General features: G+C 38.1%; 1 protein-coding gene across 3 annotated transcripts in view; it reads left to right on the top strand.

Annotated features, from left to right (window-relative positions):
* Positions 1–16,026, top strand: part of LOC107561555 (protocadherin-7-like) — a 156,211-nt gene extending 140,185 nt beyond the window's left edge. Inside the window, exons 2-3 of one of the 3 annotated variants that reach the window (XM_016246026.1) lie at positions 11,051–11,069; positions 12,195–16,026. In XM_016246026.1, the coding sequence (XP_016101512.1) occupies positions 11,051–11,069; positions 12,195–12,619 (444 nt within the window). In that variant the 3' untranslated portion in view covers positions 12,620–16,026. The remainder of the gene's footprint in view (positions 1–11,050; positions 11,070–12,194) is intronic. The other 2 variants (XM_016246025.1, XM_016246027.1) reach the window with 2 other exon arrangements.
* Positions 16,027–17,171: the final 1,145 nt, after the last annotated feature.

The following is a 17,171-nucleotide window of genomic DNA, read 5'->3' as shown; positions in this document are numbered from 1 at the left end:
TTGAAAATCTGGAATCTGAGGGTGCAAAAAAATCTAAATATTGAGAAAATCGCTTTTAAAGTTGTCCAAATTAAGTCCTTATCAATGCATATTACTAATTAAAAATTAAGTTTTGATATATTTACGATACATACAATGTATTTTTGGCTATTGCTACAAATATACCCCAGTGACCCTGGTTTTGTGGTCCAGGTTCACACACACACACACACACACATATATATATATATATATATATATATATATATATATATATATATATATATATATATATATATGAGAGAGAGAGAGTTATTACATCCTCTGTTCCGATCCCTCAGTGGTAAGTGGAGCAAAGCACAAACCAGTAGGTTTTGGGATTTAATTGAAATTATATTTTGACAAATATGCATTTAATGGTGTAAAATAGGCTATTGTGTGTGTGTGTCTGGGAACGTGCGATAAGGCACCCAGTTCTGAGTCAATGAGACAAAGTCTAAAGACCAACAGTGAGGGGAAAAAAAGCATACACACACACTTACACACTGCCACAAACACACATGCATGTGAGATTTTAATCCCCGTCTGTCTCTTACTTTCTATATATCTGTCTCTCTTTTGGCACAGAGTCAATCCTAGCCCAAGCCCTACCATTTTCTAACATATATGTTACGATTTTTCAATTTTTACTGTCTGTCCACCTCTTGAATGCTTCTCACCCTATCACTCATACTCTTTGTCATGGAAATTGTGTAATATATGTGTCAGTGCTTGCAATGCATTTGACCGTTGATATGTTTTTGACTAATGTCAGGGAAAAAAGGCATTTACTTTAGTTTCAACTTTGCGAACGTTGCAGCTACACTAGGCTTTTTGGATGAAGAATGCATAATTGTAGTTTTTTGGACTGTTAAAATGTCTTCTAGTTTCCCAATTTAGAGAGGTACATGTCAGTTCTGTGATTGTGTTTGCATATGAGCACACTGGCTCTATTTTTATGACAGATAGATGAGAAGTCAGGAAACTGAGGGTCAGCGCCACATTTCCGAGACTCGTGATGCCTTCTAATGAGAGAGAGGGAATGGGGGATGCCGAGAGAGGGAGTCGCATTAGGTAATTGGCAGTGAGATAGTCAGCAGAATGAAATTATGATAGTTAATCTCTGCTCAACTAATCATAGCTGGAGAGCTCTAACAGTAGACTAATTATTTCCCCAAGTGCTTTTAAGCACCATAAGGGGACACCTATACCTGTTCAACACTAGTGACAATTTGCAGGGAGTTTGCTGAAATTTGGTGCATTGTATGTATTTATATGTAATATATATGTAAATTTGCAGGGAGTTTGCGGAAATTTGGTGCATTGTGGGTATTTATATGTGTGTGTGTGGTTGTGCATTATTATTCTTATTTTTTCTTATTATTATTCAGTAGTATTTATTTATTTATGTATTTATAACAACCACTTATAAACATAAATATTACCATAAAGCATTTATAATGTAATTATTATTATTAGTAGTAGTAGTAGTAGTATTAGTAGTTGTAGTAGTAGTAGTAGTAGTAGTATTTTATCATACATACAGTAGTAGTTATGGTTATGGTAGTTAAATATGTTCAATAGTAATACAATAAATAAACAAACAAACAAATAAATAAATAAATAAATGAGAAAACATTTAAATAAAGTCACATTGTGAGACAGTAAAAATTGGAAATTATTTATTTATTTAGTTAAATCATTCTGCTCTATTCTTAATAATAATAAGAATACGTTAAATGCGGTTACAGAAACAAATAACATACAATACTGTAAGAGTGTAGAGCTTTTAATTACTATACAGTAGCTCAGGTAATTTGATTTTTATAGAATAATTATTTTGGTATCTTGACAATTGTGAACACAATGTGAGATGAAATTGCATTCTCTTCTGAAACTAGAGAAAACATTTACAATTACAAGACATGTGAGATTACTAGGCTTACTAAGAGAAAAATCTGAGAAGCAGGGGACTTAAACTGCTCCATTTTCTCTATATTTAATCACATTGCTGTCTTGGAAAAAAAAAAAAACATTTGAGATATTAAAGGAATCTCATTTGTGAGTTTTATTTGTGAACATAAGATAATAATTCGGAGGCCACCTGGAGGGTGTGGGCCGAGTCTGATGTAGAGATGTAGAGAGACAAGAGCAAGAGAGGAAAATAAATACACACATCACTCCGCCGCACTTCATTGCACCATGTCTGACATGGTTCTTCTCCTGCTGTTGTGTTACTGTACACGTTGTTGTCTTGGATCACTGATGCAGCACTGCTGAAAACATATGCAGTGTAACGCTGAGGTTACTGAAGCAAACCAGGTCAACAGCGGCCTCAGACCTCCTGAAGCTCTACCGGCTCACCCATCACGTTAGCTCAACTAAAGCACTCATGAGCTGACTGCTGTGTTCCCTTGCCTAATGCTATTAGAGGGCGTTATGCTGTCAGTTTGCCGGGAATATCCAAGGGAAAGTGCTAAAAAGTTAATTTTGCTAACTAAATTGTTCTGTTTGCCCATCAGCAAGTATGCTGCTACTATAGGACATATGGTCCCAAAAAGTGTCTGGACTTTAACTCTAGTTCATCCCATTAATTATGAATATATCCCTCTAATTTTTGTTTAAATACTTTTGCCTTACTTTAAAAAAAAAATTTTTCTTGAAGATTGTTAATTGTATGCTAAAGATGCCACTGAGGTAAGAAAACAAACTTAATTCAAGATACATTCTTTGAAAATAAGTCTTATTGTTTTACAAAATGCTTTATGTCTTGATAGTAGTAGTAGTAGTAAAGAAGTACTAAAATACTTAGTAAAGCCATTTGTCTACACCAGAGCTAGTTTCTGCATAGTTTACTTCCAACCCTTATCCAACACACCTGTTCATCATTTTTTAAATGAATGAATACTTTGGACTGTCCTGTCCTGAATACTTTGATTAGCTTGTCAGGTGTGTTTGATTAGGGTTGGAACTAAACTCTGCAGGACACTGGCCCTCCAGGAGCCAAGTTGAAGAGCCCTGCTCTACACTCTTGAAATAAAGGTTTGTTTCCAGAATGATGTAATAGAAGAACCATTTTGGGTTCCCCAAAGAACCTTTCAGTGAACAATACTTAAACTAACCATTTATTTGCTCTTACTGTTAAGAACATTTTGATAATTTAAAGAACCCTTTTCCACTATAAAGAACATGTTGTGCAATAAAAAGGTTCCACGGATGTTCAAGGTTCTTCATGGAACTATGAATCCCAAAAAATAACCTTTATTTTTAAGAGTGTAATTGTTCATATAATTTTTTGGGGGGTTACTGTATGAGTGTATAATATGGAAGTTTGATGACAGATGTGATGTCTTGAGTCTAGGTGTACACAATGTGCAAAGAAATAGAGAAAGCGACAGAGAGCATTAGATCAGCAGCCTAATGTGTCTACAAGGACAGTCCAGCATTACTGAATCAAATGGACAGCACTAAATGGAAAGGTTTTTTTTCTTTTCATTTCTTTTCATTCTCATTCTTCTTTTCCCTCAATATTCCAGCCTTCCCAGTGGTGTCTGGTGAAAATAACTGCCATCGCTTGTGCAGACGCCTCCTAATGAAAAGATGAAACTCGTGAAGCGTCTGTGGACAAAGATAAGATAATGTGTTAAAGAGGGGTTTTAATCTCACTAAGAGAAAGCGTGTGATGCTGCTTAGAGGCTGATTTTAGATGCAGGGAAAACAGACAGGGACCTTCACAAGAGAGACAAAACATTCCTGTTTCTGCAAAGAGATTGAGGGATTGTGTCTCAATATGTGTAATTCCCTTCTACACAGTATCCAAAAAAGCAATATGACAGCAGGATGTCATGATACAGTAGGCGGACAATACCAATATGATGTACTGCATCTGCTGAGATTCTGATGTGTGAAACAAGTGGACAAGTTGCTATCCCATAAGGCTACGGGAGTTGAGGAGCTGTCAGATTTGAAAAAGTGGACAAAAAAGTGGGGAAATGTGAGCTGGCAGTGCTATTGATATTAAAAAAAGATGTTACCCAATTAAATTATTTTCACAGTTAGTAGACTATAGGGTTGGTAAATTTTACATGAGTGTGAGTGAATTATGACAAAACATATGTTTTGTGTGAACTATCCCTTTAAATATGTTCTTACTGGGACTTATTTTGTCATTATGTCTATTACTTCTCTCCCATTGTGAACAGCTACATAACATGACACTGACGTGTCTTGTAGTGGTTTGTTGGGTCACATGCTATTGCTTGTGTTAACACGTGGTAGATGCTATTCTGTAAATGCTGTATATCTATTGGATAATCTTGTGGATTCTGCTGAGATTTTAGACCGTCTGCTAAGCTCATCTCTCTCTCACAGACACACACAGAGCGACTGGACAGAAGGGTCAGCAATTCTGGCTGGCAGTTATGTTTTGGCAGGGCCTCCCATCCGGAAAACAGAGAGCAAAAGAGCAGCCTGTAGTTCAGCCGGCCTCTGAGGGACGAGGCTTAACTTGCAGAAGATGAAAACACATGCACAAGCAGAGTGCTAAAAATATAGAAGGACGACTAATGCTTTCACGCACAAGCATGTTCATGCGTGCTAGAAATGCTAGACAAAATACACACACACCCAAACACATAGATTACAAAATCCTCATATCCCTGTCAATTAGCTGAACCTCTGGCCCACTTACAGCTTTCCAGAACCCTGACACCAGCCTCACAACAGCAGAGCTCCAACTGCGCCAGGGAATCCACTTCTGTCCACACGTAATTAACTCACAGAATAGCTCTGAGAGCCATTTCTTCCGTTACCCCTCCCGCTGTTCCCCTGAACACTCGTTTTCAAACCCTCTGTCAGGGAAGAGTGGATGTTTCTTTTGAGTTATTCAAAAGAACTGGCTGTGGAAAATGGCAGGCATTATACTCCGAGCCTCCGTCGGCAGAAAAGCCCACTATACGGAGTGACAGTTAGCGTGCCACAGAGCCACATGCGTTTCCGGCTTCTCTGCAGACCGCCGACATTAGCTCTGCCCTGGGGTAGAGGCCCAAGTATGGCCCCCTTTGTTTGCCGTCTCCAAAGCCTTGCTTTGCAGGCTCAAAACTGAGTTTTAAAAGTGGCTTGGGGTCAAATTTAAAGGCATGGGGGTTTTAGGGAGCGTATGAAAGGAAAAAATACTATTTTGGGTTTGCAGGCCCATAGATGTTTTTTTTTTTTTTCTTGCTATTGTGAGTGTTTTGATTCATGTTTCCACTGCAAATATGCAATTGTACAAAAACTTATATAATATAAAGTGCCCATAAAAAGTGTTTAAAAAATAAATAAATGAATGAATGAATACTACTATAGTTCACTCATTCATTCATTAATTCATTCATTTTAAATGACACATACAATTTTGGATCATGTTCATATTTAATGTAATCAAATCTCTTTACTTCATACATCACTGTAACTGACCTTGGGAACAGTTGGGTAAAAGTAATTGCAAATTAAATGGTTAGGAAAAGTAGTTCGTTCTGAGAAAAGGTTGACTGTTATTAATTTGCTGATTCTCCTCGGTTTGACATGTTTTATCCAATTCAAAAACATTCAGACATTTTTGTTGCATCCATTCAAATATTTAAAAAAGAGAGGAGAGAGAGAGAGAGATTAAAGAAAATGGATCAGCAGATTTCAGTCTGACTTATTCATTCCTATAAGATGTTAATGTAAATGAAACAAGGTGGAGGCAAAGCCATTCTAGCAATGATTGAATTCATCTCAGTGCATGTTTGACCTGTGTCTGCCCCCATCTAAATGCTCTGAATTATGGCTGCTTCAGAGTGCGTCTTTGAGTGACATCTTAAATGGTCTCCATCTTACCTCTATAATGAGCTGGAAGAGAGACAGAGATTGTGCAAATCACAATTACATGCTGTTATATTACATTAACTGCCTCTTAAAATCAGACAATGTTCTGTTCCATTTGCAATGAGATTATTGGATAAAACTGTTCTTAGAAGAGAACCTAAAATAGGAGCACAAACTAGGAAAAGCTGAAATCCAGTTAAAGGGTTAGTTCACCCAAAAATCACACTCAAGGCATCCTAGGTGTATATGACTTTCTTATTTCAGACAAATCCAGTCGGAGTTATATTAAAAATTGTCCTGGCTATTCCAAGCTCTATCATTGCAGTCAGCGGGTGTTGCAGTTGAACAGTCCACAAGTCGTGAAATAAAGTGCGCGCATCCATAATAAAATGTGCCTCACACGGCTCCGGGGGGTGAATAAAGGCCTCCTGTAGTGAATCCATGCATTTTTCTAAGAAAAATATCCATATTTCAAATGTAATAAACACTTTTCTTTCACTTCCGTTATCTGTCATACGCGGAAGCCATTCCGGCGGATAACGTAAGACGTCAGCGTTGCGTGATTAGTGACGAATGCGGAGAGAGAACAAAACAAAACGCCGGTCATGAATTAGAAGTACAAACCGAGGATTTGCAAAGAAAAATGTCAGAGGATTTCAATATAAACCAAGAGGAGACTGGTTTTCCTTTGCTAAAGTAAGGAAACTTTGCTTCCTTTGCTCCTATAAACAAACTCGCGAGACTAGCATACCTCAGAGGTGCGCGCGCTGCGCATACGTGCTGCGTCATCCACCGGAAAGGCTTCTGCAAATGACAGATAACGGAAGTGATAGAAAAGTGTTTATTACGTTTGAAATATGGATATTTTTCTTGCAAAAACGCATGGATTCACTACAGGAGGCTTTTATTCACCCCTCGGAGCCGTGTGAGGCACATTTTATTATGGATGCGCATGCTTTATTTGACGACTTGTGGACTGTTCAACTGCAACACTCGCTAATTGCAATGATAGAGTTTAGAATCATTTCATGCCAATCAGTCTTTCAGACTACTACCACATCTCCGCAGCTTCACAACTCCAGTGCCTGGCTGTCACAACACTCAGGCCCCTCAAGGCCGTGCATTGGCTTTTCATCTATCGCTTATTGTGCCGTCTTCAGCTACGGTTTCCTCCAGTGAAAAACAACAAAAGAAGCAGTATGCGTGAGAGCGGTACTTCATTAGTGCTCCTCGCATACCGCTGCCATACAGCCTGTTACTGTTACTGTTAGTCTTCGCTTCTGTTTTACTATTCCGGCACTAAACTCTAGAACTCTACATTACAGTATGCACATACATTTCACAAAAATGGTAACTGAAAGCCAACAATTAAAATTTGGTTATGGTTTAGCCTGAGCATGGAAGATACTTTAGAAATCGGTCTTAAATGTCAGAGATGGGTGGATTTTTTTGTACATTAGATGATTTTGTCTGTTATCCATTCTGCTTGTGTGCTGAAGCATTCAAGTGAAACCTATAAGTGCTGGCATATTAAGTATAGTTTTCTGTTCAAGGTTCTTTTTCTTCCCTATAAGTTTGTTCTCTCCCAGCTTAAGCCATCCTTTTTTTTCTGCTCTAAACTCGGAAAACTGGTCTTAAAGGGTTAGTTCATCCAAAAATGAAAATTATCTTGTGTTTTACTCACCCTCGAGGCATCCTAGGTGTAAATTAATTTCATATTTCAGACGAATCCAGTCTGAGTTATATTAAAAATTGTCCTGGCTATTCTAAACTCTATCATTGCAATTAGCGAGTGTTGCAGTTGAACAGTCCACAAGTCGTGAAATAAAGTGCGCGCATCCATAATAAAATGTGCCTCACACGGCTCCGGGGGGTGAATAAAGGCCTCCTGTAGTGAATCCATGCATTTTTCTAAGAAAAATATCCATATTTCAAATGTAATAAACACTTTTCTTTCACTTCCGTTATCTGTCATACGCGGAAGCCATTCCGGCGGATAACGTAAGACGTCAGCGTTGCGTGATTAGTGACGAATGCGGAGAGAGAACAAAACAAAACGCCGGTCATGAATTAGAAGTACAAACCGAGGATTTGCAAAGAAAAATGTCAGAGGATTTCAATATAAACCAAGAGGAGACTGGTTTTCCTTTGCTAAAGTAAGGAAACTTTGCTTCCTTTGCTCCTATAAACAAACTCGCGAGACTAGCATACCTCAGAGGTGCGCGCGCTGCGCATACGTGCTGCGTCATCCACCGGAAAGGCTTCTGCAAATGACAGATAACGGAAGTGATAGAAAAGTGTTTATTACGTTTGAAATATGGATATTTTTCTTGCAAAAACGCATGGATTCACTACAGGAGGCTTTTATTCACCCCTCGGAGCCGTGTGAGGCACATTTTATTATGGATGCGCATGCTTTATTTGACGACTTGTGGACTGTTCAACTGCAACACTCGCTAATTGCAATGATAGAGTTTAGAATAGCCAGGACAATTTTTAATATAACTCAGACTGGATTCGTCTGAAATATGAAATTAATTTACACCTAGGATGCCTCGAGGGTGAGTAAAACACAAGATAATTTTCATTTTTGGATGAACTAACCCTTTAAGACCAGTTTTCCGAGTTTAGAGCAGAAAAAAAAGGATGGCTTAAGCTGGGAGAGAACAAACTTATAGGGAAGAAAAAGAACCTTGAACAGAAAACTATACTTAATATGCCAGCACTTATAGGTTTCACTTGAATGCTTCAGCACACAAGCAGAATGGATAACAGACAAAATCATCTAATGTACAAAAAAATCCACCCATCTCTGACATTTAAGACCGATTTCTAAAGTATCTTCCATGCTCAGGCTAAACCATAACCAAATTTTAATTGTTGGCTTTCAGTTACCATTTTTGTGAAATGTATGTGCATACTGTAATGTAGAGTTCTAGAGTTTAGTGCCGGAATAGTAAAACAGAAGCGAAGACTAACAGTAACAGTAACAGGCTGTATGGCAGCGGTATGCGAGGAGCACTAATGAAGTACCGCTCTCACGCATACTGCTTCTTTTGTTGTTTTTCACTGGAGGAAACCGTAGCTGAAGACGGCACAATAAGCGATAGATGAAAAGCCAATGCACGGCCTTGAGGGGCCTGAGTGGTGTGACAGCCAGGCACTGGAGTTGTGAAGCTGCGGAGATGTGGTAGTAGTCTGAAAGACTGATTGGCATGAAATGTTCATCAACTGAACACTAACAATCGAAATTGGCTGGACTTGCAGCTCTATGTGGACAGAATACTAGGCTGATGGAAAATGCTAGATGTTGAGTCTCTTTAGTTTGATGGACAGTTATACTCAAGAAGAAAATGAACATTCTGTCATCATTCCAAACCTTTATGACTCTTTTCACACTTTTCTTTTTCGGGGAGCTACACAGGTAGAATTTTTGAAGAATATTCTGGCCGATCTTTTCTAATTAAAAAAAGTGGAGCACTAGATGGCTTTTTATCCACTGAAATGCTGGTCTAGTTCTCCTTGACATGTCAATGAGAGAAAAAGCAATATCTGTTTGTTCTTTTGAGCCAACTCTTAATTGAATCAACTGATCCATTTCACAGAAGTCTGAATGCCTTTTTTCATAATGTCTATGATACTTCTGTGGTGTTTTTTGGAAACTTCAGTTTCCATTCAGTAAAATTACACCCCAAAAAATTAACACTGCACATGTTGTTATAAAAATGTATGACATTTCCTTTTGTGGAACACAAAACTTTTTTTGTCTTTTTTTGACTTTTTGAAGACTGTTGTGGATATGCCTTTCTATATATTAAAATTGGGGGAGCCCAGATATCTTCTGAAGTCTAGCAATGGCTTTGTGTGAGGAACAGACCAAATGTACGTCTAAAAGTCTGGTATAGCTCTCCTTGGCATGTTAATGAGAGAAGAAGCAGTATATGATTATTTTGATCCAATGAATCAGTTGATCTATTTCACAAAAGTCTAAATGACTCTTTCAGAAGTCTGGCTGAACTAATTTTTATAATATTTTTTTCCCTTTCTTTCTTTTCTCAATTTCAGTGCCCATTCATTTTGATCACATGGAAAAGAGCAACCATCACATTATTCAGAATTTCTCTTTTTGTGTTCCATGAAAAAAATATCAGAGACCCCCCCCCACCCGACACACACACTCACTCTTTCCTTACAGAGACTTAACGCAGTGTTTTAAAGAGATGAATGTCTGATCACACACTGACATTTTCCTGACAGTCGTGTATGTGAATAGCCTGTTACAGTATCTTAATGCCTCTTTGAACACATTAACTGTCACATAAGATTTAACCAGCCATTTTGTAATCCCTGTCTGAAGCATTAACATTGCGCTGGCATATCGACGTCCTGCAGATCGGAGCCTACACACTCATCTCTGTTATTAGTGCTATTGAGGTACCGTCGCTTGACTGAGCGTTCATTGGTGCATGACAGAGCTTTGTGGGGTGAACGTACATCCACACCTCTCCCTAGACACTGGGCAGCAATCCAGCCTTACGGTCTCATAAAAGCATACAGGAAGTGGCACTAATCTCTTTCTGTGGTCTGGTGTCTCAGCCAGACCCAACTAACCTTTACTTGCCCACAATGCAACCATACTGCAGAGACCGCCACTATAGTCTGCCCTTGAGGTCAGGAGGACATGTTCGGGGGTTTGCTTGAGGTCAGCGAATGGCCGTAATTGAACAAGGATGCTAAATTGGTTTGTGACAACTAGTATTCTGAACAGTCTTGAGAGACATTCTGAGTGGGTTTAAATGTTAGCCTCTTGTGATGGGTGACTGAAGAATGCCATTCATAGCGTTCTTTCTTTTTGCAGCATTGATTTCCTGGAATTTAAATGCTTAACAATAAAAAAAACAAAGTTGTGGAGCGACATGTTTGTTGCTCTTGTATAGATGTCTTTATTTCTATTCTCACTCTAATTTTTTTCTCAATCTGTCAATGAATATCTTTGTATGGTCCACCACAGAAGACTTTTTTTTTTTTTTTGCAAACATGCCATGCAATCAATTGATTCGCAGATAACTGCAACACTTTATGCTTTTTTTTGTCTGATACCATTTTCTAAATTGATTAATCTTACATAGCATTACACTGTGAAGGAACCGAACAGTGATTTTACCCTATTCTTTCTTTGCAGGAGAAAAAGAACATTAAAAGTAAGCCATGGTTAACCCACATTTTTGCTCTTCAACAAAAGGCAGCATGCTTTTTTTTTTTTTTTTAGATTTGCACTCACCCTCTATTGCTTGTGCCATACCTCACATTTGGTCATTAACCGACCATCTCTAACACTGCAGCTTTGTGCTTTGGCATCAAAGGTTAGGGATTTCAGCATTTAGTGTGTGTGTGCATTTCAGCTTAGTGAACTTCATATTCAACCTTGTTTGTGTATAGACTTTCAGCACATCTGATGGTTATCTGTTTGCTTGTCAAGTGTTTAAAAGTGTAAACAGAATTATTTTTGTTCAGAAGACATTCGGAATAGAAGATATATGAGATGTTAAGGATACTTGTGGCTTTGTGGCTTTGAATATAAAACGATCTCTTCTCCAACCCTGGGAAAATAAGCAATCATTCAGATGCGTGACAGTTAGAGCCTTTAGAAAATGCTTGTATAAACCCTTTAACTTGCATACATGTGTTAAAGATGTAACCCAATAGCATGCCACTTCACAGCAAATCCTTCAATATGTCGTTCCATAAGTACACTGAGGCGGTCCCTCAGGCCAAGGAGGGGATTAAACAAGAAAAAGACACATTGTCTTCATTTCCATACAACTTTGCTCAAATGTGATAGCTTTTGTAGAGTCAGCTTGTTAGTAGAAACATAAAAATAATGCATACACAACACTCACAGAAAAACAGATCAACTACACACAGCAATTAGAGATGAATTCAGGCCATTAGTTTAGGAGTCAGAAGTCATGGAACAGTAGAATTGCCCCACGTTTTCAAAGCATGGTCTTCTTTTTAGAGCTCACATTATTTGTTCCTTTGTTTAATTTATGCTTTAGCTTTAAGTGTTGTTGTTTGTGTATGTATGTTTCCATTTTGTGTAATGTGGTATGTGTTGACCATGAAGTTGCAGTGATTTAAAAAAAGCACAAATCTGATCAAAAACATTTGTCAAACAATTGTAAAACCCATTTCATGAGACACATACCACAATTATTTTTTTGTGTCAATATTTCAGTGTTTTCTTCAGTTTCTCCAGTTGTTTAAAGCCAAACAGTGTCATTAATGTTCCACCACTTCTGTTTCCTTCTCTCTGTTTCCCCCAGACTCTCAGCCCCTGCCTGACGTAGCTATGACGGGTAAATGCACTCGGGAGTGTGACGAATATGGCCATTCGGATGCCTGCTGGATGCCTGTGCGCACCTCTCCTGAACGTAGGCCCAAGGCCACCCATCCCAAACTCTCCACCTTCATGACCTCCCCCGGGGGCAGCGTTGCCGAACAGCCCGGCAGCCAGGAGATGGTAGCTGTTGCCAACGGGGACCCCTCGCACCTGCTGGGCGACCGCAACCGTAATCTCCTTAACAAGAAGATGGCCTCCTCCTCCTCATCCTACGACACGTTTAGTTCAGTTGGATTTTCTGCCAGCGAGGAAACATCTCGCCCCACCGAGGAGATTCCGCTAGCGCCCACGGGTGAATACAAGCCGACGCAATGCGGAACTCTCACCAGGCGGGAAGTTTACCTGTAAACGACACACAGTGACTGCGAGGGATGATGACAGTGATTCCGCATTGTCAGAGATGCTGTTAGCAAACCAAACCCTAAAACAAAAGCGACATGGATTTTCCTCAAACTGCTCGCGCAATTAGTGCGGCACCACTTTCGAACTTAAATAGCCGTCTGAGTAAAAACTGTGGAATTACATGTTGTAAATGTGCGTGAGAAGGATGAGACGGATGAGGGGGAAGTGGCCGAGGTGGAGAGAAAGGAATGTTGGTGGATCAGTGCTACTTTGCTGCTAGCGTATCAGGCCCCGTAGACTTCCCCAAAGTGCTGCCTGGTTTCTGTAGACCTCTTTCTAAACATGCATGCATCATCTAGCCCCTTAAGAGTGTGTGCCCCTTGAGATGGACCTGGACTAAACCTTTTTGTCTTTGTTTTTATAACTGATTGTGAACCAATGACACAGGTTCTGTCTTTTAATCCTTTTTTATTTTGGGGGGAGTGTTTTTATGTGGATGTATTTTGTCCATATGCAATCAGTCAAAGTACTGAACTGTCCGGACAACCAATCACATTAATGAAGAAGAAGAAAAAAAAAAAGACAGGCTAATGATGGACGAAAATCATCGTACGACGATCAGTGATGGCATAACTACATGATGTCGGAGCGCTTCGTACATCATCATTGACTTTAGCCTTTTACAAGGGTTTGTAGATACTCAGATGGCGCAAGTGAACAGCATATGCGCTGTAAATTATGAACTTACAGCGTGAGAAGCAAGTTTACCTGTGTGCCTATCAACTTTATGTACAAGTGAAGGAACACAAGCATACACAGATCCACTAATGCACGTTTTTTTGTCGTGTGGGTGAAGTATTGTACACACACACACACACACATATGTATACAGTATGTATATATATATATATATATATATATATAATCTGTAAACATACTCTGGAATCACGCATTGAAATCACGAGCGACACGTTTTCATCCCGCTCCCATACACCTCTGGAAGTAGAGGGAGGTCATTTACATCTCAGAGCTTGTCAGTTATTTGCCTGAATGCCATGGGTTTGTGTAATTGTGGTTCATCTCTCTATAGAAATGTGAAACTATGCTGAAGCTTTTGTAGTCTCAAGTTGGCCTCCCGGCGCACACACTTGCCAACACACACACAATTGATCCACACATTGTACATATACATTATAATTATCCCATAAAGCCACAGGAACACTATTTGGATATGCTGCTGGGGTGAATTAGTTTAATAATATTGCCCTGCTGAAGAGCTTGAGCTGGCCCTGTGTAACATTCCTAGTATGAATGTTAAATAGAGCAATAAACTCATTCAACAGATTCACTCTCAATCTCACACACTTCAGAAGAGTAATCAAGGATGAGAACTCGTGTCCCTCGTGTAGTACAATCACATTCAAAGTTCAGCTACTACAGGCACGATAGGAGCTATTGCAATGTGACACATGATGCCGCTGTATAACCAAAGTATCGGGAACAACATGACGTGATGTCTCAAAGAACTGGGACAGGAAAGCTACTTTTTAGGTCACATGTTGCTTTAATTACCTTTACATATGTTTCAGTGCAATGTGGTGATAGCACATGCACAATTATACATGCATCATGGGCCTATCCCAAACCATTTGCCAGAGGAGGAGTATACTTAGGAGGCATCGTGCTTTTACAAAAAGGTGGTAAATTATTCAGATGCAATTGTTTTGTTTTTTTGTTTTTTGTATGTTAATGATTCCATAAGTTTGAACAGACTGCCTTTTTTGCAGCTTCCAGATCTGTAGTCTGTATGTACTACTCGTGTTTAAAAGAAGTGCTCTGATGCTTACAAACTGTATACATAGATATGTACTTTTTATTGCACGTTTAAAGGGAATCTACACTTACTATGAAGAAGAAAAAAAAGTGTACAAATATCATAACTTGTGAACATGGAAGACCACTGCTTGCGTTTGTTACAAACAGACACTAGACATTGTAGTATGACTATGTATATTGATTTGACGAGGATGAAAAAGAATCATACACATTTGTTATTCAGTCATTTAGCATCATATCATCTGTTACCCATTTAAATGATTTATTTATAATTTTGTTTTATAGCAAAAGTGCTTTTATTCATTGGTTCTGTAATGTTTATATCCTTTTCACATAAACATACCTTTCATTATTATGTAGATTCATTATGTAGTTGTGAAACTTGATTCCAAAAGAATTCAAAAGGAGTCTTGCATACCTCACAACTTTCCATTGTATTTGTTTTTCAAATATACACTCATAATGATGCCCTCTGCATATCTCATCAGTCATATCTTTCCCTTTCCTTTCCAGTGCCACTTTGTATATGTAGTGCTTCTGTAAAAAGGAAAAAAAATCAAAACAAAACTAGAGAGTGAATGCAAAATATGCAACTGTGCCTTTTTATACTTTTATTGGTATGACTCGTTGGTTTTAACCATTATGAAACCAATTGTACTGAGATGCTTTCTAAAAGTGGAGGAAGAGTACTTTATGCTGAAACTACAGTCCTGGCAATTTTACCATGATAGACTTTCAAATAACAAAAGCTTTTATCTTGTGGCTTCTTTAAGTAAGTTGAGTCAAACGTTGTCAAGTATATTGATGTGTACCAACTGTACATGTCATAGGTGATACCCTGGTATATCCATCCATTTCAAAGTTAGCATGGTCACACGTCCAAACTGTGATTTTTTTACAGCAAGGATAACTTTAGTCACGAAAGCGAGAGTTCGAAAAGGATCGGTAACAACATAATGCTGCAATGGCGGCATTGAAAAACAGAGGAAACGCAAAGTGTGTCCTTGAGGGATGAAACAAACATGCCTTGAGACATTCTGCAATTTTCATGATATGAAAAGGTAGAAGAAACACGAAGCTCCAAAGGTTTGTGAATGGGACACACACCTCAGAGGACTATAAAGTAGATATACAGTATATATATATATATAGCTGGTTTCTTACACTAGGCAGTTACTACATCTTAAAAAAGAAACTGAGGAGATCAACACCCACGTCTACTGTACATGCCTGGAAAAAGTCTGCACCTTAATTCCTAAAAGACATCTGACTTTGTTGTCGACGTGCTAAAATCAATTTTGTTTAATTGTCGTTTGCACTCTGAGGTGTGTGTTCCTTAAGCTTTCAACTTAGAAGAAGATATAAGACTTAAGTTGTAGCACTTAGGTCATAGGACACATCACAGATAATGAAAAAAATTAATTGTAATTTTAATCATACTCTATTTGTCCTTTGACTTGGATGTTGATGTAGAATTGAGAATTTATTTTAATCATTGTTTCATTAGGAGTCACTATGCACGCAGCTTAGCTGAACATGGCAAATGTACTGAGCGCAAGCCCACCTCTATTTATGATCTATTTTACATATTTTTTTGCTTTTGTACAGGTATTTCTGTAAATAAATTGCTTGTCAGTTTTGTCTCTGCAGAAATTAAAATATACCATGATACAACAGTGACTGGATTTTTTTTTTTTTTTATTACACAACGGATATTATGTAATCATTAAATTTGTCAAATAATACAGTGAATACTTAATGTATGAATGCAAACAAACAATCAAATGAATAAATAAAAACAAAACACTTTTATTTTAGTTTAGTTTTAGTTTTCTTCTTCTGCTGGTTAACAAATGCCAGCCAGTAATACATTTCACATGAATCACAAGTCATAGAGCACACTTATATAGCCAACACAGGCTGGCAAGCAACACACCTATAAATGGAGCCTTTTACTTAGTTAATTTGTGATGTCAGAAGCAGGCCTCTTTGCCATCTGTTGACAGCATACAGTAAAGTTTAGAAATGATTAGAGAGCAGACAGTATTTTCCATTTTCTCAATGCTGTTAAAAATTTCACTGAGTGTCAATCATCAATCAGACATACTCACAGCACAGTTTACTTTTAATGAATTCCTAAACAGAATCACACTCAGTATATTAAAAAAAGTGTCTAGACTTTTATATAGAACAACACTCAAAGCCAGAATTAACACTGATACTCAGGGTTTCTGACTCATCCAAAAGATCCAGTAAAAAATGTGTGATGTAACATTACAAATCAATACCACACTTTTTTCATCCAAATGTTGATGTAATCTCACTACAATGTAATGTACCAAAAATAAAATGTTTCTCTCTGCTGTGATCTTTCAAATCAAATCTGTTCAAATCAGATTTAACAATGTGTCCAGACATTTTAAGACAACCGCTTTGTTTAGATTAGTATGTACTTGTCTGGTGTACAATGATAATTAACTGGCACAATATAGTTCTGCCTTTTTTCTTCGAGAAGTAGGCCAAATGTGGAACTAATTCTCATATACTGTATATAGGAGTAGGACAATGAAACTGAAATGAAACTGGTCCTTTTTCTCTGATTTTACATTCCATCAGTAAGAATGTGAATGTTGAATTAGCAGTGCAATGCTACACAACATAATGGGAGACATATCAGTGCTAAAAAGAGGACAAATTGTTGGTGCGCATCTCACTGGCACAT

The sequence above is a fragment of the Sinocyclocheilus grahami genome, unplaced genomic scaffold (genome assembly GCF_001515645.1).
Source record: "Sinocyclocheilus grahami isolate Dianchi unplaced genomic scaffold, SAMN03320097.WGS_v1.1 scaffold779.1, whole genome shotgun sequence".
Lineage (NCBI taxonomy): Eukaryota > Metazoa > Chordata > Actinopteri > Cypriniformes > Cyprinidae > Sinocyclocheilus > Sinocyclocheilus grahami.
The sequence above is the reverse complement of the archived record's forward strand: the minus strand, read 5'-3'. Positions and strand labels throughout refer to the sequence as shown.